The 25,567-nt window shown below is 42.0% G+C and overlaps 1 protein-coding gene across 1 annotated transcript in view; it reads right to left on the reverse strand.

The window, feature by feature from the left end:
• LOC136866044 (acyl-CoA synthetase short-chain family member 3, mitochondrial) overlaps positions 1-21,647 on the reverse strand; it is a 231,289-nt gene extending 209,642 nt beyond the window's left edge. Inside the window, exon 1 of the mRNA XM_067142670.2 lies at positions 21,518-21,647. Coding sequence (XP_066998771.2) covers positions 21,518-21,632 — 115 coding nt within the window. The 5' untranslated portion in view covers positions 21,633-21,647. The remainder of the gene's footprint in view (positions 1-21,517) is intronic.
• Between the last annotated feature and the right edge of the window lie 3,920 nt (positions 21,648-25,567).

Below are 25,567 nucleotides of genomic sequence, written 5' to 3' on the forward strand. Positions count from 1 at the left end.
ACAAATTCCTATGCTAAACTTAACCGTCTTAGTCCCCTACTGCAAGCCCTCAAAGTCTGTAATGGAAATACAGAAACATCCTGTATAAACTAATTTAAGTGGACACAATCTTCCGATCTGACTCTTCCCTTAAACTCATTCGCAGAATGGACGTGGCCCGCGGGACGTATTTTGGAGGCCCCTGTTTATACTGTCAACTCTGTTAACATCACGACTCTAAAATGAATATATGGACAGACATACACTGCATTCACATTATATTAGTACACCGAGCGAGTTGGCCGTGTGGTTAGGAGCGCGCAGCTGTGAGCTCGCATCGGGAAGATAGTGGGTTCGAACCCCACTGTCGACAGCCCTGAAAATGGTTTTCCGCGGTTTCGCCATTTTCACAGCAGGCAAATGCTGGGGCTGTACCTTAATTAAGGCCGCGGCCACTTCCTTCCCATTCCTAGGCCTTTCCTTTCCCATCGTCGCCATAAGACCTATCTGTGTCGGTGCAACGTAAAGCTACTAGCAAAAAAAAAAACCCTACCATGAATTAGTTAAACTTCTTATGCCTGACTGTACCTATGTTATTATTGCATTCTGCGTAATGCCAATTGAAATAATTTATATTGGTAGCTAGAAAGTGGGCATAGTGCCATAAATACACTAATTTACACTGCTGTCAAATAGAGAAGGGATTGGTCGATATGATTTAACAACTCTAAATTCTAGAATGGCTCAGGAATGATCTGATAATATCTAAAATTCTGGACAGCAATGGCCGTACAGGGTGTCTCAAACATTTTGGGTCAAATTGAAACAGGTGATAGTGTGTCCGAAACCGATTATATTGAGATAGGTAACCAATGGTCGGAAATGCATATTTATTGTGTTGTCAATATACACAGCGTACACCGCATGACAACAACGTAGCTCATAGTAATAGTTCAAAGTGTCTACCGCCAGTCTCAATGCATGTATTGCAACGGCGCGAGCAGTTCTGCCTCACTCTCACAAAGATCCCGGGTGTCTGTTGTACACTGGAAAAGACAGCGGGTGGTAAACAGCGTACACCTTTGACCACCAAACAGACTTACTATACACAACTTAACTCATAGCACATGTTGTGTAATGTGACGACCGGATGCATTGCACCGGCGCATTAACCTGTGCTTCACGCACACCGCTCTCTCTGGTGTCAGTTGTCCATTGCAACAGGCAGCTTGTGATGTGTCCATGGTTAGGTGTTGTACTGTGTAGTCAAAGATGAAACGTTACTCGTCACGAGAGTTGGCAGACTTGCATTTGATGTACGGTGTCCGTAAAGCAGCACGAATACACAGAGAATGCTTTCCCAATGGGCGTCGTCCTAATTGGAAGAGGTTTGTCTCCGTAGATACCAACTTGAGAGAGACAGGGTCGTTCACGCCACGGAGAGCCGGCCAAGGCTCCCGTCAAAGACATGAGGAGATTGTGTTGCATCGTGTGGCCGACCACCCAGCAATAAGCAGCCGTCAACTTGCCCGTGAAACGAACACGTCTAAGAATACAGTGTGGAGAGTATACCTGGCGAAACAAGTATTACACCCTTATCATAAAGAACGTGTACAAGCACTGGGACCAACGGATTATGAGCCTCACGTTCACTTCTGTCAGTGAATTATCCGCCGCAGTGCTGTAGTGCCGAACTTTGTTCAGTTTGTATTCTTTGCAGATGGGGCCTCATTCACCCATGATGGTGTTTTCAACAGACGCAATAGCCATGTCTATAGTGAGGAAAATCCCACTCCACCCACATCGGTGGCCACCAGCAAAGAGTCTCTGTCAACGTATGGACAGGCATTGTTCAAGATCACCTAATAGGACCTTATTTGCTGCCTCCCCGTTTGGCTGGTCCACGTTACCTCGTGTGTCTGCGAGATGTGCTGCCACAGTTCCTGGAGACTTCACCCTTTGATGTCCGCGAGCACCTGAACAACACGTACCCTCGTCGTTGGATTGGAAGTGGAAGTCCTGTCCCATTGCCAGCGCGATCGCCGGATCTCACGCCTCTGGACTTTTTCCTCTGGGGGTTACGTTACGTCGTTGGTATATGAACCCCCGTAGAAACGGATGAAGACCTGTTAGCTAGGTCCAAGCTGCCTGTCTGCTGGTACAACAGACACCCGAGATCCTTGAGAGAGTGCGCCAGAACTTCATGCGCCATTGCCATTCATGCACAGGGACTGGCTGTATGTAGTCACTTTGAACAAATACTATGAGCTTGCGGTGTACACTGTGTATGTCCATAACACAGTAAATATGCATTTCCGACCATTGGTCCCCTATATCAATATAATCGGCTGTGGACCCTTTAACACCTGTTTCAATTTGACCCAAAAGGTTTGAGACACTCTGTATATCGATGGAGATGATTTATTTTATGCATAATATTCGCTGTTTGAATAAGGACTCTTCACTCATTGGTCTGAACAGCTTTAGAATTGTTCAAATTTAGAGTGCTGAATGTCTAACGACTACTTAGGTAAGGAGACGAGCAGATGCCCAATTGCTACTAATGAAAGTAACTGGTTAGGCAGTTCGGATTTAGGAAAGGTTATTCCACTGAAGCTCAACTTGTAGGATTCTAGCAACATATAGCAGATATATTGCATTCTGGAGGTCAAATGGGCAGTCTAAGGCATTTGATAGGGTGGATCATGGGATACTACAGGCAAAAATGAGTGAAACTGGACTTGACAAAAGAGTGACTGAATGGATTGCTATATTTCTAGAAAATAGATGCTAGAGAATTAGAGTAGGCGAAGCTTTATCGGACCGTGTAATAATTAAGAGCGAAATTCCTTGAGGCAGTATTATTGGACCTTTATGTTTTCTTATATAAAAATGATATGAGTAAAGAAGTGGAATCAGAGATAAGGCCTTTCGCGGATGATATTATTCTGTATAGAGTAATAAATAACTTACAAGAATTTGAGCAACTGCAAAATGACCTCGATAATGTTGTGAGATGGACATCAGGCAATGGTATGATGATGAACGGGGTTAAAAGTCAGGTTGTGAGTTTCACAAATAGGAAAAGTCCTCTCAGTTTTAATTACTGCGTTGATGGGGTGAAAGTTCCTTATGGGAATCATTGCAAGTACCTAGGTGTTAATATAAGGAAAGCAATTATTATAAAATGCAGAATATTGACGGAAAAGCAAATTAATGGCAATGCACACTCGCTTGTAATAGTTCTCGTGAGGGATCTCTCCCTGTTAGTGGATGCGGTAGAATATGCCCACGGTATCACACGTCTGTCATAAGGGACTGTATCATCTGCCTATCATAAGAAACGACTAAAAGGGGGTTCTGAAGAGCGTGGATTGGTGACCACGAAATTCCTGAGTCTGTCGTTGTTTCTGCTTAAATGTGCCATGCTCCTCCCTTGGTCAACTTTCTCGTTTTTCGTAGTGGTTTAATGTCAAGAGGTATTCGGCGACGCGAGGATGGAAAATGTCTAGGACTGGGAAGGTAGCGGCCGTGGCCTTAACTTAGATATAGCCCCATAATTTGGTTGGTGTAAAATGGGCAAGCACGGAAAATCATTTTCGTGGCTGCCAACCGTGGGATTCAAACCCACCATATCCCGAATGCAAGCTCACCTCTACGCGACCATAACTGCACGGCCAAGTCACTCGGTAAGTCTTCTTCTCTTCCGACAACGAGAGCATAGGTTTGTGAGATCCAATGTCTCTTTTAATTTTCACGCCCTTCCCAAGGCTCATTTCTTTTACGGATGCTCCCATTATTGCAAGTGTCGATCCTCTACTTGAAACAATAATGACCAGCAATCACCACCTTTCGTAAGTATTGGGGACAGTTTTTCCAAATTGAACATTCCCGCTCACAAGTCAATACAGTTTTTCTGGGAGTGGTGTAGGATATAAAATATATTGCATTCCTGTCGTCGAAGTATTGCAGACTTTCGAATGTTCAGCACTGTTTTCCCAGTTTCAATAATATAATGAAAAATGAAATAAGAGCTGTCGGACACAATTCAGGATTTTACATGGTTAAATTTAGAAGGGATGTGTTTGTAGTTTTTTCTTGGGAATCCCCCTTTGTTGGGAGAACTCGTTTTGGGAACTAAATTTGTTGGGAAAATGGACTGGAAAAAAGTGTCCGCCAACCCTCACCAAAGATGATTAAACTATCATTTACGATTAAAAAGTTATTAATGTCTAGTCCCTGCCTGCATTCTCTGGTACACCGAGCTCGATAGCTGCAGTCGCTTAAGTGCGGCCAGTATCCAGCATTCGGGAGATAGTAGGTTCGAACCCCACTGTCGGCAGCTCTGAAAATGGTTTTCTATGGTTTCCCATTTTCACACCAGGCAAATGCTGGGGCTGTACCTTAATTAAGGCCACGGCCGCTTCCTTCCCACTCCTAGCCCTTTCCTGTCCCATCGTCGCCATAAGACCTATCTGTGTCGGTGCGACGTAAAGCAACTAGCAAAAAAAAAAATCTCTGGTACAGTAAAAACTCTATTCATCCGGTGGGGAAGTGTGGAAATACTCCGTAGGAAGATCAAACACAAGTTGGACACTGCCAGTACGAAGTTCCGAATCAAAGAACTGGTGGGTGAGCATTTGTATGCTTTGTGCTGAAGAACATTTCACTTCACCCCACTGGTAAGAATAGCAGCCACGCGGAGTGAGGTCGTGTCTTAAGGGAGCAAGATTATTTCACTGCCCAGTGAGCCCGTCATTGGCCACTCTGCTTTTGTACACTTACATCTGGGATCGCACGTTAATGTCACAGGCAGTTCGTGGAGTGTGTAGAGAAATAGCACCTTCACACATCTAATCTGATGAATGGCCTCTGAAGCGTCTAGGAATTTGTTTATGATGGAGGAATACATTTGTAAGAAACAAATGAATGCATTTTTCAATTATTACTTTTCACTTTTTACAAGTTACTTTATGTCGCACCGGCACATAAGGTCTTATGGCGACGATGGGATAGGAAAAGGCTGGGGTTGAGACGGAAGAGGCCGTGACCTTAATTAATGTACAGTCTAGTGTTAAAATGGGAAACCACGGAAAACCATCTTAAGGTCTGCCAGAAGTGGGGTTTGAACTCACTATCTCCCGAATGAAAGCTCACAGCTGAACGACGCTAACCGCATGGCCAACTCGCTCGGTCATTATTTCGCTATATAATATGCTTTCCTCTTCAACTCCATGAAAGTTCTGTGGACTCAGGATGGTTACAGGCAAAAACAGGTTGGAACAATGACAGTAGGGTGCTTGGAATGAGGAAATAAACGCTGTCAGGCGTACAATCGAAGATTGAGGCTGTACGCATTAACCGGGATCGGTGGTTCGATCATGTGAGGCGAATGGATGTTGGTAAGGGAAGAAACTACAGCATGCGGCAAGGAAACGGCTTTGAAATGACAAACATTCTCTGAACATCAGGATAAATAATTAGAATATGCAAGGTGCCGGCGGCAAAACATGTCTCACTGTGTCGGTACAGCATGTGTTCATAACGGTCCTGCAAATTGTCCAACACGGGTCACCGCAAGGTCACAAAAATTGCTTATCTCCTATCGTGATTCAGGCCATGCTGAAAGAATCCGTTTTCACTTAGATGACCCTTCGATAAATGTTCCCGAGTAATGAGAAAAAATAAAGTCATTTTCGTTTTTTGCCTTAAATAAGGCTAGAAACCCGACGGTTGCCCAAATCGCCTGCTCCCGAGGCCTTTCTTTCTCCTGATGATCTCGTATCGCTTACTTCTTTTCTCTGGGAATAAGGCGACCAACTTTAGATGCAACGTTTACATTGGAAGAATGGTTTTTTAGACAGTAAAAATAGGTTGTAAACACATTTAAGGTAGGCAGGAGAACTGGTATGTGCTTAAATAGGTACATGCAGCTCGCCTCGAATGGGAGTGCGCCTGAAAAGGGCTCTACCACCTCGCAAGGAGGACTGGAATTTACCCTTAACCCGCCAGTGGTCGTTATATGAGCAAAATGCTCACGGTCATTGAAAATCATCTACTCTTTTATACAGCGTATATGCCTTTGCTGGCAGGACCTAGTGTTTACAGTGCACTATGTCTTCTGGTATGGGCTAGAGCAATTGTGTTACTTTCATTGATCTGTCTCAGCTTTATCCTTGGCTTTGACAAAATGAAAGTGACTGAGGTACGAGTGATGCTAGTAATGCCATTCCTTCTGCACCCAGTCCCAGCTATGAATGGTGTGAAAATATTGCTCATAGGGTCGGTTGGTGCATGCATTTCGGTGGGCTTGGCAGACTAATATGTAATAGCAACTTCTGGCTCGGTAAGGAAAGCAACGGGAAACTACCTCACTCCTCATTCCCCTAGTACGCCTCTTCAGTAATGCCTGGACCATCTATAACAGCTGATGGTGGAGCTGTTGAGAATCCAACCAGCCTTCGGGCTGAGGACTAACATACAGTTTCGATCTTGAGCCCTGATGTACTTTCGCACTGCAGTTTTGGGAGAAGGGCGGATGTATTGAAACGCACATCTGGACCTTGAGAAGGGACAGAGAGGAGCGACCGTCAACGGTGAGCGATACCAGTCACGTTGGCGCTAATTTCTGTGTGTGTAATAGTTTTGCTATTGTTGAATAATGTTTCATAGTTGACACAGTTCTTTGCAACTTATTGTATTAACGTGTTTCCTAATTAGTGCGTGACCGAGCTCGATAGCTGCAGTCCCGCAAGTGCGGCCAGTATCCAGTATTCGGGAGATAGTAGGTTCGAACCCCACTGTCGGCAGCCCTGAAAATGGTTTTCCGTGGTTTCCCATTTTCACACCAGGCAAATGCTGGGACTGTACCTTAATTAAGGCCACGGCCGCTTCCTTCCCACTCTCAGCCCTTCCCTGTCCCATCGTCGCCATAAGACCTATCTGTATCGGCGCGACGTAAAGCAACTAGCAAAAAAAAAAAAAATAAAAAAAAAATAGTGCGTGACGCTGGCTTCATGTTGTGACATTTTAGCTTGGTTTGATGAAATGTGAACATAAAACAGGCACTGAACAGTCCCGGATAGAAGGACGTGCTGATGGAACCGTACCCGGAGAGCAATCTGTAGCTGGCGAACAACTTACCTGTATGTTGGATGTAAATGGGAATTTCATGTTTAGTGACAATGTTCATAGAGGGAAAGTTAACTTGACAAAGTGGGGCAGACACTCACCAAGAAGAAGTCCACACTCACGTACTTGTGCTGAAAATATAGTGACCCATTCTCCTTATGTAAAGGGCATTGCGAACGTCGCACACACTATTTTAGAAAGTTGGGAATTGTTTTTCCAGATACAGTTATAACAATTTGGGATTTATTACTATGTGTAATTTAATGTTTAATTTTTTGTGTTCTCTATAACCATTTGAAATTTATTCTTACAGTGTGTTCATTTAATGTGTTAATATATTTACGCTTGAAATCGGTTGCTATTTACATAATGTAAACACGTCATATCATACCGTAAGCATTTTGCTCAACGCGCGACCACTCGGGTTACCTTCATCTTAGCGACCACTGGCGGGTTAAGCGCGCTAGTAATCTAGAAAGTCACAACTGAAATAAATAATTTCACGAAAATTCATTTCAAGTTTTAATACAAGAGAACAGTTTTTTTCCTATTCTTCCTCGAGAATGAACGTGACGCTCATGACTGAAGAGGAATCAACATAATTTTCCCCCTACGTTTCAAGATTTGCTTTTACACGTCTGAGCAGAGATTTTCTCCATTTATCAGAGTGACAGCATTGTCACACGGGCAAGTGCTGTGTCCAGCCACGTGGGTGTCAAAATAGTGAAAGTGAAGAATTAAGGTTTAGAAAACTTTTATTTACTGGGCTCTCCTTTTGCGAATGTTGATAAATTATTTACAAACATGGATTCTCTTACATATTTTTGAGTGCCTTAGAGCATATCTACCTTCATAGGCTAGATGAAATGAAATGTCGTATGGCTTTTAGTGCCGGGATATCCCAGGACGGGTTCGGCTCGCCAGGTGCAGGTCTTTCTATTTGACACCCGTAGGCGACCTGCGCGTCGTGATGAGGATAAAATGATGATGACGATGACACATACACCCAGCCCCCCTGCCATTGGAATTAACCAATTAAGGTTAAAATCCCCGACCCGGCCGGGAATCGAACCCGGGACCCTCTGAACCGAAGGCCAGTTTGCTGACCGTTCATCCAACGAGTCGGACATAGGCTAGATGAGAGTAGTAGACGTACTCGGTTGTGGCTTGCGGCGCTCAGCCGCATCCGGTTTCTTACGTTGTGTTTCGGCTTGTTCAGTTTCTTTTGACTCATTATTTCTTCCTGTTGCCGTTTGCTGTACGGTTGAACTCTATTTAAATTAAGATTTTTGGAGACTCTACAATTTTTCACAAATATTTCACGTTTTTACGTACCTAATGTTCAGTAATTTTCTCACAAATATTATACAGTATATAGATATATCTTGTGAAGGCACACATCGCGATACTTGCTACCACTTTGCGGTCCCGGACTATACAAATTTTATGATACGCTATGAGCCTCCAATTTTACCACTAAATTGCTGATGCGCCCCATTTGATCTTGGAAGGTACTTGGGTAGAATATCTCTTGCCACTATTTTTATGTCCAAGTCAGTTTTTATACTTTTTCTAGCTTCTATAATTTTGAAACTATTGAAGGAAATCTGGTAAAAACATGTTTGTGTTATATGGGTTTTTGCTGAGGAACCCAGTACTGGAAGGAAACGATGAACGTAATCTATTTCAAAATGCAACTTTTGACGAAACTAAATGTAAACACCGCCACAATGTTCGAACTATCAAAACCGCATTAAAATTTAGTTACAGGACATATATTTATATTCGTCTTTTTATAAGAATGCGCAGTTGCTTGCAAAAGGGCTAGTTATGCCGTGTCAGTCGAGATTGAGCAAACAATAACATCACAACCGAGCGAGTTGGCCGTGCGGTTAGGGTGACTTAGCTCTGAGCTTGCATTCGGGAGTAGTGGGTTCGAATCCCACTATCGGCAGACCTGAAGATGGTTTTCCGTGGTTTCCCATTTTCATACCAGGGAAATGTTGGGGCGACGGCCGCTTTCTTCCCACTCCTAGCCCTTTACTATCCACAGTCAACATAAGACCTATCTGTGTCGGTGCGACGTAAAGTAAAATGTAAAAAAAAAAAGTTTTTAACAAAATCACATGCCTTGTTAATGGACGTAGTGTGACCAAAGTCATGGTTCGACGATTGTACTTCGTTGTTCTTGGTGTTTTGATGTCGCACTAACACACTGAAGGTTTTCGGCGACAGAAATATGGGTAAGGACTAGGATTGGGAAAGTAGCGGTCATGAACTTAAGAAAAGCACCGCAATCAGATCGACAGTTTGTGTCAAATGGTTCGAGCCTATCTCTGACACATGCATCTCAAAACTACTATACATTTGGCCGCGACTTACTGCTGTTTGCTATGAGTAAATGTTATGCACCATTGCAATACGAATGTGTGATGTTGGTTGCTTTCCAGGCGAAGACGTATCGTAGTCTATAATTTTCTTCTACCAGACCCTTTCCCAATTGCTTGGAGACGAAGGCTAATTTAGGAATCAACTAGGTGCATGAAGCTGTACGTATAAACTGGATTCGGTGGTGGAGTCATGTGAGGCGAATGGATGAGTATAGATTACGTAAGAGAATAACGAACTCGACCAAGGTGGGCAAGAGAAGGAAAGAGGGATACAATTAAACGATGTCACAGATTCGGATGTCCGACTCGTTGGCTGAATGGTCAGCGTACTGGCCTTCGGATTAGTGGGTCCCGAGTTCGATTCCCGGCCGGGTCGGGGATTTTAACCTTCATTGGTTAATTCCAATGGCCCAGGGGCTGGGTGTTTGTGCTGTCCCCAACATCCCTGCAACTCACACACCACACATATCACTATTCTCCACCACAATAACATGCAGCTACCTATACATGGCAGATGCCGCCCACCCTCATCGGAGGGTCTGCCTCACAAGGGCTGCACTCGGCTAGATATAGCCACACGAAATTAAAAAAAAACAGATTCGGATGCAAATAGAAAATTATGGAGGCACTTAATGTATTTAAAGTGGTTCGGCTTCGTAGTTCAGTGGTCAGCGTCTTCGCCTTTGGTATTGGGAGGCTTGGCTTCTATACATGGCAGGGTCGAGTGATTTCAATATTAAACGGGTTCGTGGAATGTGTTCGTGCTGTTCACAACATTCCTACAACGCATACTCTACGCACAATACTATCTTCGACCAATAATAATAATAATAATAATAATAATAATAATAATAATAATAATAATAATAATAATAATAATAATAATAATAATAATAATAATAATAATAATAATAATTGTACCGGGAGGTACACCTCCACGCCGCTAATTCAAATATTGCGCCCGTTGAAACTCCTCTACAGGAGAAAGCTTGAACTTTAACAAACTGTATTAACTCAATGGTTTCCCAGAAGATGTCTCTACTGTAAATTTGGTAATTTTGAAGTGTTCTGAACTGTGTCTATTTCGAATTGTGTTTGTTTTTCCCTGTATCAAGAAGTGTGGACATTCTCTTCTAGATGTCTCTACAGAGAAAAAACTACGATTGTGCACTCTGGTGCGAAGTGTTGGTACTGTTTTTTTAAAGAAAACTTGTATCCATAAGTTTGTTCGTTGTTAAATTTATTTCTTTCAGTTTTGGGTTGGCAATATTGATCTCTGTTTCCGCCAGTGTTGAATTCAGCCAATCCCGAATTTTCTAAATTAATTTTTCTCCAATCCTAGGTTTCTTGTTCATGTTGTGTGTAATTTTTGGTGTTAGCCAATAAAGCGAAAGGGTGTGTCTTCTCATTCCTGAAAGGTCTCGAATGTTCCACGAGGGTATATAAACTGCTGATTTTCAGGGGGCGGGAAGCGCCTCTTTCTTCAAGCAGCAGTTCATCTACAAAGTAATGGCCTGTTAACATCTTCATTTCTTACTAGGTCAGCAGTTTAACTCTCGGGGAGGGTTCGAAGCCTTTAATATGTAACCTTTTCCTTTGAAAAGGAAATTTCCTTTCTGTGCATGTAAAAACTTCAAATCTCTTTTACTATAAAGCGGGGATAGAGAGTGTTTCACCCTCTCGAACTCCCCTTCATTGTGAATTTGAGGTGACTATGTTTTCGTAACCGTTTTTCTTCCTTCTTAAAGTCTTAAACTTATTTTGCTGACTAGTCACCTCCATATTTTGGGATTAGCCTCTGTATTATCGGCCTGGCGCCACATAGGTTTTTAGACAAAAACGTTGTGTAGGAGTGCTAGTTATCGTCTCCATTCTATTTTGCATTATGGGCCAGTAACTTAACCTAATGTTTTGTTTTCTTCATGTGAAGGCCCTGTAGGTTGGGTACAAGATACCCCTGTTTCACTGTATGTGTGCCTTGAGGGAAGTTAGGAGCGAAGTTTGTTGTGGCCTTTGATAGGCTTGTAAAATTGAGAGCAGGACTGCTCTTTCCTAATTTGATCTCTGCGTGCCTCTAGGAGGCTTAACATTGTAATTAGGGGCAAGTGCTCCTTGGCATGATGGGGTTTTCTGCCCCTTTGTTCATTTGGTAACTGGGTAAAGTTGAGCTATTCGCTCAAAGGTTGTGAGTGTGGGGCTCGAAGCTCAAAACGTGGTAAAAAACCCCTGGCGGGAAAAATCATTTTGTACCTGACTTTCATTGTTATTTCACCTAGTGGAAATTGTTGAATGTTGTTATCTGTTATTTGTTGATTTTGAAGAGAAAATATAACCTTTGTTAAAGTTTTAAATTATCTTTAATTTGGTAGCTGAGACCTGTTCCAACCCGCACCTTCTTTCACCTCTGCTATTCCACAGTACCCTCGGAATAATAATAATAATAATAATAATAATAATAATGCAGAATCCTGTAGTGAAAATTATGTGGCGTAAAGCCATCGTTGTGACTTTGCTACGAGACCTGTCATGACAGGAGGGTGGTATTAAGTAAAGCACTTTTTGCTCTTGCGAAACGTATAATTACAGTTCAAAATGCACGGTAGCGAACTGCACATTTTACGTCATCTGGTGTTTCACGGGCGACTGAAGGTCACCATCATCCTTTCCTGTCAACCAGTCACTCACTGACCAGCCTAACTCGTGTTTCCCTGCGTGAAGTGACCAACGCTAAAGCAGCATTGCAGACTCGAAGTATGTTCAGTTATTATTTAATTTTCAGACCACATTGTGCTTGAAATAATCTTTCCGCTTATTACGTCGCGTAGAACACATTTAATACATTCCGAAGATATGTTAAATGCAGAACAAAAATGGTAAATCTGACACCAGGCTGATCTGGACCTACAACTATGCGACTTCGCGTCCGGTGCTCTCATCGACTTGAGTACAAACGCGGACAAAGAAAAACTTCCTTGCCTGTTCGATTGTTTGACATGGACTTTCCATCCCTCCCCTCCCTCCATGCTATCTTAGCGAGCGTACGACTGGGATGAGCGACACGTCATCAGATTAGAATGGGGCCACACTTGGGAACGAACTCTTTACTACAGTAAGAATACTTGTTTCACCAGTGATCTCCGTCATTTGCCAAATTAAGTGTAGATCAGTATATTTAATTTTATTATTTTTGGATGAAAAGCAAATATGTTTATTTCGGTAGTTTTCACCAAAAGGTTACATTCTTATTTTTCTTCATGACCTTTTCCTAAATGATTGGGGTAGCAATAAGAATATATCTGTCCAAGTTTTACGGTGGGATGCCCTTGCTGACGCCAATGCGATGTGGAGGGATGTATTACTTTTGCGTGTTTCTGTAGTGGTTGTTAGTGTGGAGTGTATTATATAGATTAAGAGAAGTGTATTATGCCTAGCATAAATACCGAGCCCCGAGCTAGAGTAAATAATCATAAGCAGGAAATATCCTCTGCCCGGCCGGGAATAGAACCCACGGGCCTCTGTATCGAAGGTCGGTATGCTGACCATTCAGTCAAGGAGTAGGACATAACGTTTTCATTCATCAAACAAAAAAACAAAATCTAATAATATTGTTGGTTTTGTCCCACTAACTAATTTTACGATTTTCGGAAACGCCGAGGTGCCGGAATCTAGTCTCGCAGGAGTTCTTTTACGTGCCAGTAAATCTAACGTCACGAGGCTGACGTATTTGAGCACCTTCAAAAACCACCGGCGAAAAAAAACCCGCCTGTGTGGTGTAGTCGTTAGTGTGAATAGCTGCCACCTCCGGAGGCCCGGGTTCGATTTCCGGCTTTGCCACGAAATTTGAAAAGTGGTACGAGGACTGGAACGGGGTCCACTCAGCCTCGGGAGGTCTACTGAGTAGAGGGGGCTTCGATTATCATCTCAGCCATCCTCCAAGTGCTTACCGTGGTTTCCCACTTCTTCCCCAAATAAATGCCCTTTCCTGTCCCATCATCGCTGTAATACCTGAGTCAGTGCGACGTAAAGCCAATTGTAAAATAATAAAAATAATACCGGGCGAGTTGGCCGTGCGGTTAGGGGCGCACAGCTGTGAGCTCGCAACCGGGAGATAGTGGGTTCGAATCCCACTGCCGGCAGCCTTGAAGATGGTTTTTCGTGTTTTCCCATTTTAACACCAGGAAAATGCTGGGGCTGTTCCTTAATTAAGGCCACGGTCGCTTCCTTCCCACTCCTAGGCCTTTCCTATCCTATCTTTGCCATAAGAACTATCTGTGTCGGTGCGACACAAAGCAAATTGCAAATAAATAAATAAATAAATAAATAAATAATAATATCCAATCTTCAGTATAAAATAGATGTTTTAAGCTTTCTTATAGGATACTTTTTGTTGTTGTCTGGCAATACGCATTTATTAATAAGGTAAATATTGTCTATTGTCCGCCTCTGTGGTGTAGTGGTTAGCGTGATTAGCTGCCACCCCTGGAGGTCCGGGTTCGATTCCCGGCTCTGCCACGAAATTTGAAAAGTGGTACGAGGGCTGGAACGGGGTCCACTCAGCCTCGGGAGGTCCACTGAGTAGAGGTGGGTTCGATTCCCACCTCAGCCATCCTGGAAGTGGTTTTCCGTGGTTTCCCACTTCTCCTCCAGGCAAATGCCGGGATGGTACCTAACTTAAGGCCACGGCCGCTTCCTTCCCTCTTCCTTGTCTATCCCTTCCAATCTTCCCATCCCCCCGCAAGGCCCCTGTTCAGCATAGCAGGTGAGGCCACCTGGGTGAGGTACTGGTCATCCTCCCCAGTTGTATCCCCGACCCAGGGTCTGAAGCTCCAGGACACTGCCCTTGAGGCGGTAGAGGTGGGATCCCTCGCTGAGTCCGAGGGAAAAACCGACCCTGGAGGAAAAACAGATTACGAACGAACGAACGAAATATTGTCTATTTCGTTTCTTACTATTTCAGAGCGAGAACTACTGAGAAGTATGCACATTTGGAAAAAAACAAACAAACAGGAGTTGCATAATTTCATCGTCCTCATTCTATTGTTCAGCAGAGCGAGTGTCCAATTTTTCAAGAGCAAATCCCATCTCTGCAGGGTTCGTCCTCGTTGTCCTCGAGGGTACCACCTCAAGCAACAACACAGTACGCTAAGTTGGCACGTGCCAACTGCTTATGGTGGTCCAGCTGCTTATTTCTGTGTTACGTGGTTTGAAGAACCACAGTGTACGTATCCGGTGCTATTAAAATTTCAGTCATTTGGAGTTGTCAACTGTTGTGACATAACTCGGCGATCTCGACAGTCGAATAGTGGATTGGGATACTGCGGCCCTTGACTTACGTAACATCGCTGCTGGGTTTTGCGTGTCTTGAACGCGAGTCTCACATACAATTTCCCTATCAGATGCGTGTCACGTGTTCCTAATCTGATTGCAACCAGCTGAGATCCGATTTGTTATGGGCAGAGAAAAGTAATTCCCACTGAATCTGTGCTTGAGAAATCAACCCGATTTTCTCTAATTACTAACAGAGATGCTGAAATTGATAGTAGTCGCATGGTTTGCTTGTTCTCAACAAATGAAGGAGGTTGGTCCTAGTGGCGACATCATCAGGGGTAAAGCGTGGGAGTTTTCTGGGGTAAGTTGAACGGAACGTCTTTGACGATAATAATAATAATAATAATAATAATAATAATAATAATAATAATAATAATAATAATAATATAATAATAATAATAATAATAATAATAATAATAATAATAATAATTAAAAAACAAGAAATAAAATTCCTCAGGAAAATCTTAGAACCAAAATGTGAAAATGGAATTTGGATGAAAAGAAAATAACATGAAATATATCAAGTTACAGAGAGAAAAATTACAGATACAATTAGGAAACGGCGATTACAATGTTATGGTCACTTATATAGAATGGATCATAACAGGCTCAATGAAAATTGTAAACTTAACATTATCAATGGAAAATCACAATAATTAGTTTAAAAAATCAGTGAAGATCTAAATGAAATTGGCATTAATTAAGAAACCATTCAAGATTCACAAACACAACATTTCTGTAAAGCCCACCCGACGGATAAAAAGGAACACAGCGAGAGGATGAAGAGAAATTGGGAAGAGAATCAGAAAAGTAGATAAAAGTACTAATAAGTTCAAACACGCTCCTTATTTGGGCATAAAGAATCAATAATAACAATAACAATAACAATACGAACAACAATAATAATGTTATTAGCTTTACGTCCCACTAACTATTTTTACGGTTTTCGGAGACGCAGAGGTGTCGGAATTTTGCCCCACGGGGCTGACATATGTGAACACCTTAACATATCACCGGACTGAGCCATGATCGGATCTGTCCACTTGGCTCAGAAAGCCAACGCCTTAATCGTCTGAGCCACTGTATGCTTTCCTTCTATGATTCAATGTTTGGGTGGAGAGAAAAGAAGATTTCATGGAGATAAATTTCATATTTCAAGTTCCTAAGTATTTAAACAGAAATAGATATAAGTATTTATACTTTTCTAAATATTTGAGTGTGATTTGAGGGAATCTGATGATGTTATTTCAACAACGAAACGCGTCATTCTATTTTAATTAAGTTGTTTCTTTTTCACGTAATTTATAAATTTATTAGTCAAAGTTAGTTTTGGCAGACTTAAGAACCTAACAGTCATAAATTAACTGAGTTGAAACTGAAAAGAATTTGCTTCAGATATCACAAACATTAGAGCCTCCGTGGCTCAGACGGCATGGCATCGACCTCTTACCGTTGGATACCGTAGTTCAAATCCCGGTCACTCCATGTGAGATTTGTGCTGGACAAAGTGGAGGCGGGACAGGTTTTTCTCCGAGTGCTCCGGTTTTCCCTGTCATATTTCATTCCAGCAACACTCTCCATTCTCATTTCATAGCATCTATCAGTCATTAATACATCACTTTGGGAGTAGCGACCCCATCGTACTAATAGCCTATACATGCTTCATTCATTACATCCCTGACCCTGTCAATGACTGGAAAACAGGTTGTAGGTTTTCATTTTTCATTCATCGCAAACATTACAAATATACGTATATCTAAACTGTTTCACTTGGGGTAGGAAAGGGCTGCGGTAGTTATTCAGAATAATAGGTAAATACTAACTGTTGTACCCGTGATTCGCTACCGAATTCTACATTGTATACAGAATTCTAGATGTAGTCATGCACACGTTGTCAATAAGATTTTATTAAATTGCATAATAGCATAGGTGTATAAAAAATACATTTTAGGCGCCTTAGGCGAGTTGTACTGTTTACAGTGCACTATGTCTTCTGGTATGGGCTATATCAAATTTGTTACTTTCATTGACCTGTCTCAGTCTCATCCTTGGCTTTAACAATATGAAAGTGACTGTGAGTGATGCTAGTAATACCATTTCTTATGCAGCCAGTCCCTGTTATGAATGGTGTGAAAATATCGCTCATAGGGTTGGCTGGTGCATGCATTTCAGTGGGCTTGGCAGACTGATATGTAATAGCAGCGGCTGGCTCGGTGAGGAAACCAACGGGAAACTACCTCACTCCCCATTTCCCTAGTACGCCTCTTCAGTGACGCCTAGGCTATTTATGACAGCTGTTGGCGAAGCTGCAGAGGCTCAAACCAGCCTTCGGGCTGAATACCCAACATACACACCCTAAACTACCATTCATCCTGCGTGAATAAAGTTATTTATAGCCTATACTGTAGTGCTTTATTCCCAGACTTTACATACCGGAGGCTACGTTAAAACAATAATTACCTCCCACCATACATAAACAAAGTGGCCATTCTTTGTAATGGAGAGCGATAGCCGAGGGACATCGTCACTGAATTCACATCAAGACGACCACTATACGAACTCAAACAATGCATGCGGGATATGGAAAGTCATATACCTGAGCTTCGGTTTTCACATAAGACTAGAGATGCTGTAGTTGTGATAAGGATATCAACTTATCAAGAGTCTTGCGAAGTTACAGGCTTGCTTTCTTGCTTTAATTTTATAGACGAATGCCCACTGCGTTTTCAATCCAGCTCAGTAAATAAAACAAAGCCATCTACGAACATGGCATGAACATCTTCGGTGAAAGTGAGAGGTTAGGTCTTAGCCGAGGACGGTGGCGTTTGAGGCTGTTGAAATGCAACATTGCAACATCAGCTTTCGGCGCGAGAGAATGAGAGGCAAAGTACCGCACCGTTCTATACAAACAACATCATATTGCAGTAGAGAAAGGTTATAACGACGCCAATCAACAGTGGTTATAGCCAGTGTTGCCAACTCAGCGGATGTCCCGCCAAATCTGACGGATTTTAAAATGCAACAGCGGATACATTTTCCATTTAGCGGACAGCGGATTTTTTGACGGATTTTCGAACTTCTTTTAGCGATTTTCAGCGGTAACAATATCACCTTTCATCATCAGGAGAAAAATAATAATATAGAACTTAGTACGGCATAATAGTCTATTTATTCTTGTTGTATTGAACTTATGCTGCATACTACCACTCGTTTTCTAGATCAGCTCTGGCCCACAGCCTCAGTCAGTATTTGTTACAATCGTTACTGCACTCTTGATGAGCCGGGTAGTGTCGTGTTTGATAACGAGTTTCTTTTGACATCAGGGTACGTTAATACGTCGAAAGAAAAAGGTTAAAAAAGTAGTCATATATTTCGTAAAGGGTGGCTGAATAATTAAACTTCAAAGGATTAGTTGGTTAAGCTTCCCAGTGATCCCAAATACGGACGGTGAGTCTATTGGAAGCGCAATATAAATGCGAAATTGTTTGACATTAATTCTTTCCGCACTTATCAAAAACAATGAAAACAGCAATGAAAGTGAACTGCTGTGAACTGGGAGCATATACTTTGAAAAAGAATAGTACCATGTGGCTTCATATGAAACCACAGGACCTCAACTCAGCACTTCTGCTTCAGAGCAATAGTGCGCAGAGGAGAATATGATGAACTCCTGTTCTGAACCTGGTGAGTGTTGCCTTAATCTCCTTTATTAAAACAGCTGGAATATGCTATTTTGCTTCAGTTCGAAATTTAGCGGATTTTCAACTAAAATTTAGCGGAGAAAAGATTTATGGGTTGGCAACACTGGTTATAGCCGATAGAGTCACAAACCGGTTTCTTGTTTTGTTGCTAAAAGCTGCACGCGTGGATGGTTAATTAACACAATTTTAAAAGTTTAAAAAACTAATTGAAAGAAGAACTGTATTTATAGTACAGTATTTGTGAAGTGGGATTGCGAGGAATTTAATTGGCTTTGACTTGAAGAATAGGTCCACTGATCGGCACTTTGCTGCTTACACCGTCTAAGTAAAAATTCTTCAATATCTTTTTACTCAGATAGTCTGGCTCGCTTGATTTTTAAATAATTTTCTTCGAGAAGAGACTGCATTTTCTCTCTGTCCTTCCAAAGTGTAGAAATCATTCAGTGTGACACAAATCCTTCGCGATGGTGACGTTTGTTTCCCACGTTCATAATCGCCATATTATATGTGACGTTTTTACAATATTAAGCACTTTCTTTTATTACTTTGCGACATCTTCACAGCGATGCTTGTCTTGACTGTTTAACAGACAGACTGATTTGAAATCTACAATAATAATCGTTACATTGTTGTCACCAATCCCCAAATACATAGCAAACAAAAATAAACATTGGACGTTATAGCCGATATATTTATTCGAAAATGTGATCGAAATACGTCGTTATATACGATATGTCGTTATAAACGAGTTTTTAAATACAGTGTTTATACAGGATTTAGACGGGACCGTAAGATTTCGCCGTTATATCCAATACGTCGTTAAAAGCGATGTTGCTATAAACGGTTTCGATTGTATTCTTCTTCTTCTTATTATTATTATTATACTGTGGAAGAATAAGTCTCCTACATTCTTATTTCAAAATGGCTGTTCAGTTGAACAAAATGGTGGCTGTACAATCTACACTTCTGTTAACTTTTACGGTTGCACTACAAGCTAATACTGAAAATATTGTCAGACTCGTTGGCTGAATGGTCAGCGTTCTGGCCTTCGTTTCAGAGAGTCCCGAGTTCGATTCCCGGCCGGGTCGGGGATTTTAACCTTAATTGGTTAATTCCACTGACACGGGCGCTGGGTGTATGTGTTGTCTTCATCCTCATCACGACGCGCAGGTCGCCTACGGGTGTCAAAATAGAAAGACCTGCACTTGGCGAGCCGAACCCGTCCTGGGATATCCCGGCACTAAAAGCCATACGACATTTCATTTCATTTTACTGAAAATGTCAAGGTTGTGAAACAAAACAGAAACAGCTGAAGGTTTTTTTTCTTGCTAAGGGCTTTACGTCGCACCGACACAGATAGGTCTTACGGCGACGATGGGATAGGCAAGGCATAGGAGTTGGAAGGAAGCGGCCGTGGCCTTAATTAAGGTACAGCCCCAGCATTTGCCTGGTGTGAAAATGGGAAACCACGGAAAACCATCTTCAGGGTTTTTTTTTCTAAAGTGACGTATGATCACAGGACAATACACATATACACACAAGTTTGGAGAGCATTTTGTCATCTCCATCGTGAGATGGAAAGCAGAGGTTCTCTACCAATTATAGTCATAGTAAATGGCATTGTACTTGTCTAAAAAGACCTAAGATTGTTTGGGTTCTAGCTCTGAAAGTGTCCACTTTTTCAACTTGTCGTTTTTCAGAAATGAGAGAAGAACTATTGAAGTAACGCAAAAAGGATACTCATGCGGTATTTGATAATGACGATGTATACCATTGAGGTTAGTTAGTTATTTAACATTTACATTGAAATTCGCTTAACAGTTCGGTGCCAGAATTGTGTGACTATTGATATCGTTATTATGGTAGCTCCAGCTTTACGTGCAAACTTATTCACATGGACGTTGTTTATTTCAAAAATCCCACATGCACTGGCCTGCATTCGAACCACAACCATTTGGGTGAGATGTTACTCTGCTATTATATTCAGGCGGATGAAAATCTCGACCCTCCATATCATTGCATGATATGGCAAAGTGCTCTGAAGACGTATTAGCGTCAACTTCCACTGATGATAGTAGCGGTAGAATGCATCCACGGTATCCCTTGCCCGTCGTAAGAGGCGACTAAGAGGGGAAACCTAGGGGCTGTCATCTTGAGAGCATGGGTTGGTGACCACGGGGCCTCTAACTGAGTCCCACGTTGCCTGCAGGCTTCTCAATTTCACACTTCCTAATTCGACCTTCCTAGGCCAAATATTGTTCTCTTCCGGGTCCTATAATGTCGGTTTTGTGAGACCTAGGGTATCTTTAGTTTTCACATTGTTCATGGCCATTTTCTTTCTTTTGTCGGTCGCTTAATTCTTCCAAGGTTCGGATTCTCCCATTATTTCCTCTAATTAGAGTTAAGAGAAGATGGTTGCTCAGTCATACTTCCTCTTTAAACAATGATCACCACAATCACTATTATTCAACATCAGCTCCATAAATTTTAGACAGAAGAGAGCTCTACTTTCGCTGCTAGCTGGCAACGTAATCGGAACATCGAAATTGGTATACACTCCGTGTAAATGACACCATTTCAGAAGGCTAGCACCCTAGTAGCCGAGGTATATAAAATTATTATTATTATTATTATTATTATTATTATTATTATTATTATTATTATTATTATTATTATTATTATTATTATTATTTAGTATTAGTAGTAGCAGTAATCACAAATACACGAATGAAAGCGTTCAGTGTTATGTGAACTTAAGTCACACGATCTAAAGCTACGAACTATACAACTTTATTGGAATCCAACTCAGACGACGCAAAGTAATCTTGATATAAAAATATCACATCAATTGATCGAAACCAAGAACCTCAATGAGAGTAATGATAATTCCGGTGACAACATTAATGATAATACAAATGGTGCATGTATTCGTGGATAAAACCAGATGGGGCAGTCCTAAAATCTGTGCTATGATATTCCGTGTCTTACCGGGATCCTGCAGGTCTTCACGCTGAGATGTCCTGTGATTCTTCCGTATCTTGGTATTAAAGTGCTCCTTGCCGCCTTTGAGCGCCTGCTCATCGTCCCTCAGGGTCTGTAACATGTTGAGGCCGCGAGAACCAACTGGACAATGCAGTGCTAGCCACTAGGCTCTGAGAAGTCGACCTCTCTGTCTCTCCCCTCCCCTTCCTGGGCTCCTCAAGGTGAATGCTACAATGCAAATCACCCACCACTGTTCTGTCTTACATGTGTAAGCCATATCGCGGATTTTTAGGCAAATGCGCATTTCATTGCTGTACAGGGATTTACCAGAAAATTCAAATTGATGATTCAGTTTGTGGGACTTCAGCTTCTCCGTAACATGACTACAGGGGCTGCCTGGCCGAGGCTGTAGGCGTTCTCGGTTCGCCCGGAAGGATGTGAGTTCGAATCCCCGTCAGGAAGTCGTACAATTTAACAAACGAGATTTCCACTTCCGGAGGTTCACATGGCCCTGAGATTCACTCAGCCTACCAAAAAAATGAGTACCAGGTAAATTCCTGGGGGCAAAGGCGGCCGGGCGTAGAGCTAATCACTCTACCCCTTCAAGTGCCTTCATGTCCTGTACGGAGATGACTTTACTTTGTAATGTGACTATCCTAAAAGTGATTGTGATAACGTAACGGTCTTCTTCTTGTAGTGCCTCCTCCATGTCAGGAGGTTGACCACAATCACTGCGAAGTCTGCGCGATGTTTGGCTGTCCTCATCAGTCTACTCGAGTCTAGTCCTGGTCAGTCCCGTAAGTTTCTCAGCCGACACTGTTTCCTTCGATCGCGACCTCTACGTCCATCAATTTTACCCTGCATGATCAATTTTAGTAGGCGTACTTATCATTCCACATAATATGCCCAAGATAGGCTGTCTTTCTTTCCTTGACTGTACATACCAACATTCGTTCCCTTCTAATGCCCCTGAGTAAAACAGCATTGGGGACGTCAGTCCAGGGGATCCGTAACATTCTTCGGAAAACCCACGTAACGATAAACGCTACAATAATTATATTATATTATATTATATTATATTATATTATATTATATTATATTATATTATATTATATTATATTATATTATATTATATTATATTATATTATATTATATTAAAGAGCAATTACATTTATTATCACTTCAATTGAAAATTCACGGCCTGTTTCCAGCCATTTCAACAGGTCAGGGATGGAATGAATGAAGCCCCCATCTAACTGCGAGGATGGGAATTGTTCTGGCTGCTGAACCTGTCACACTCCTCTGGGGCAATGATTAATCACTGACAGATGCAATGAAATTATATATTGAAAAGTGCTTTTGGAATGTATGAAGACAGGGAAAACCGGAGTACCCGGAGAAAAACCTGTCCCGCCTCCGCTTTGTCCAGCACAAATCTCAAATGGGGCGACCGGGATTTGAACCACGGAACCCAGTGATAAGAGCCCGGCGCGCTGCAAATTGAGCCACGGATGCTCTTTATCACTTCAATTAAATTCATTTTTTTACCGGGCGAGTTGGCCGTGCGCGTAGAGGCGCGCGGCTGTGAGCTTGCATCCGGGAGATAGTAGGTTCGAATCCCACTATCGGCAGCCCTGAAGATGGTTTTCCGTGGTTACCCATTTTCACACCAGGAAAATGCTGGGGCTGTACCTTAATTAAGGCCACGGCCGCTTCCTTCCAACTCCTAGGCCTTTCCCATCCCATCGTCGCCATAAGACCTATCTGTGTCGGTGCGACGTAAAGCCCCTAGCAAAAAAAAAATCATTTTTAAAACTTTGCTTTACATCGCACCGACACCGATAGGTCTTATGGCGACAATGGGATAGGAAAGGCCTAGGAGTGGAAAGGAAGCGGCCGTGGCCTTAATTAAGGTACAGCCCCAGCATTTTCCTGGTGTGAAAATGGGAAACTACGGAAAACAATTTATCAAAGTGTGAACTTGCTTGATGGATTAATAATAATAATAATAATAATAATAATAATAATAATAATAATAATAATAATAATAATAATAATAATAAATTGTGATTAATACATTTATTATTATTATTATTATTATTATTATTATTATTATTATTATTATTATTATGATTATTATTATTTAAAGGAGAGTGATCCTGGATGACATTGTCATTGGCTTCTCATGGAGATGCTTCGAAACTCAGCCAACTGATACGAGATGTAAAATGAAATGTCCTATTCCTGTGATTCGGATTCCATGTATTGGACTGATTAAATACAGTATAGGAAATATGCTGCTGTGCTCCTAACTTCACCAGAATGTACACATCTTCTATCTATCTATCTATCTATCTATCTATCTATCTATCTATCTATCTATCTATCTATCTATAAACACTCACGGTCAAACATAATTGGAAACCTGGAAGGAGTGGTGGAAATGAATATACAGGTATTGAAGGATTATGTGACTGGAGTAGACGATCTCGACCAATCAATCAATACTGATCTGCATTTAGGGCAGTCGCCCAGGTGGCAGATTCCCTATTTGTTGTTTTCCTAGCCTTCTCTTAAATTACAGTATTTCAATGAGATTGGAAGTTTATTGAACATCTCCCTTGGTAAATTATTCCAATCCCTAACTCCCCTTCCTTTAAATGAATATTTGCCCCAATTTGTCCTCTTGAATTCCAACTTTACCTTCATTTTGTGATCTTTCCTACTTTTAAGGACGCCACTCAAACTTATTCGTCTACTGATGTCATTCCACGCCGTCGCTTCGCTGACAGCTCAGAACATACCACTTAGTCGAGCAGCTCGTCTCCTTTCTCCCAAATATTCCCAGCCCAAACTTTGCAACATTTTTGTAACGCTATTCTTTTGTCGGAGATCACCCAGAACAAATCGAGCTGCTTTTCTTTGGATTTTATCCAGTTCTTGAATCAAGTAATCCTGGTGAAGGTCCCATACACTGGAACCATACTCTAGTTGTGGTCTTACCAGAGACTTATAGGCCCTCTCCTTTACATCCTTACTACAACCCCTAAACACCCTCATAACCATGTGCAGAGATCTGTGCCCTTTATTTACAATCCCATTTATGTGATTACCCCAATGAAGATCTTTCCTTATATTAACACCCAGATACTTACAATGATCCCCAAAAGGAACCTTCACCCCATCAACGCAGTAATTAAAACTGAGAGGACTTTACCTTTTTGTGAAACTCACAACCTGACTGTTAACCCCATTTATCAACATACCATTGCCTGCTGTCTATCTCAGTATTGTAATAATTACAATATCAGGTCAAATGGACAATGAAGTTGACAGTGCTGGTAGGCTTCTGGTCCCATGTTGGTAGAAAGCAGAGTTTCCTCAAGACTGGATTCATGTGCTGATTCGGTTCGCGAGGGGGACGTGCAGCCGTTACACTCTCTCCTGAGGCAATAAGACTGAGAGTTGTAACTAGCCCTCGATATACTGCACACTGGCACTGAGTCAGAGTTGTCGTCCAAGAAAGATAATGTTTGTTTGTTTGTTTGTCCAACCCTTGTCCCGTTTCCCTACGGGGTCGGGTATGAGGTGAGATGAATCTGTCGTGGCGGTTTTTTATGACCGGATGCCCTTCCTGACGTCAACCTCATCAGAGGAGTTAATGAGAGATGAAATGAATGACGTGATATATGATAGTAGGGAGAGGGTGAAACCCGGTGCCGGCACATAGCCTACTCCTGTCGAATAGCACCAAGGGGTCTGCTCAAGGCTTAACGTCCCCATCCGACTGACGAATCACCATCAACAGCGTCATATGCCCTCACTCCATATGAGCACTGCGGAGAGGTTTTGGAATTTAATCCAGGCTTTTGGCACGCAATCTAGTGATTAGAAATTGTATACCACCACCTCCCCTACCCTGCCGGCCAACATTCTGATGGTGAAAATTTTTTCGACCAACGGGACTCGAACCGGCTATCCTCGGTGTTAGACTGTTTTTAGACTTCAGCGCCTTAACGATCATGGCCACCAGGCGGGCTCCAAGAAAGATAATAA

This window comes from Anabrus simplex, chromosome 3, assembly GCF_040414725.1.
Source record: "Anabrus simplex isolate iqAnaSimp1 chromosome 3, ASM4041472v1, whole genome shotgun sequence".
Taxonomy (NCBI): domain Eukaryota; kingdom Metazoa; phylum Arthropoda; class Insecta; order Orthoptera; family Tettigoniidae; genus Anabrus; species Anabrus simplex.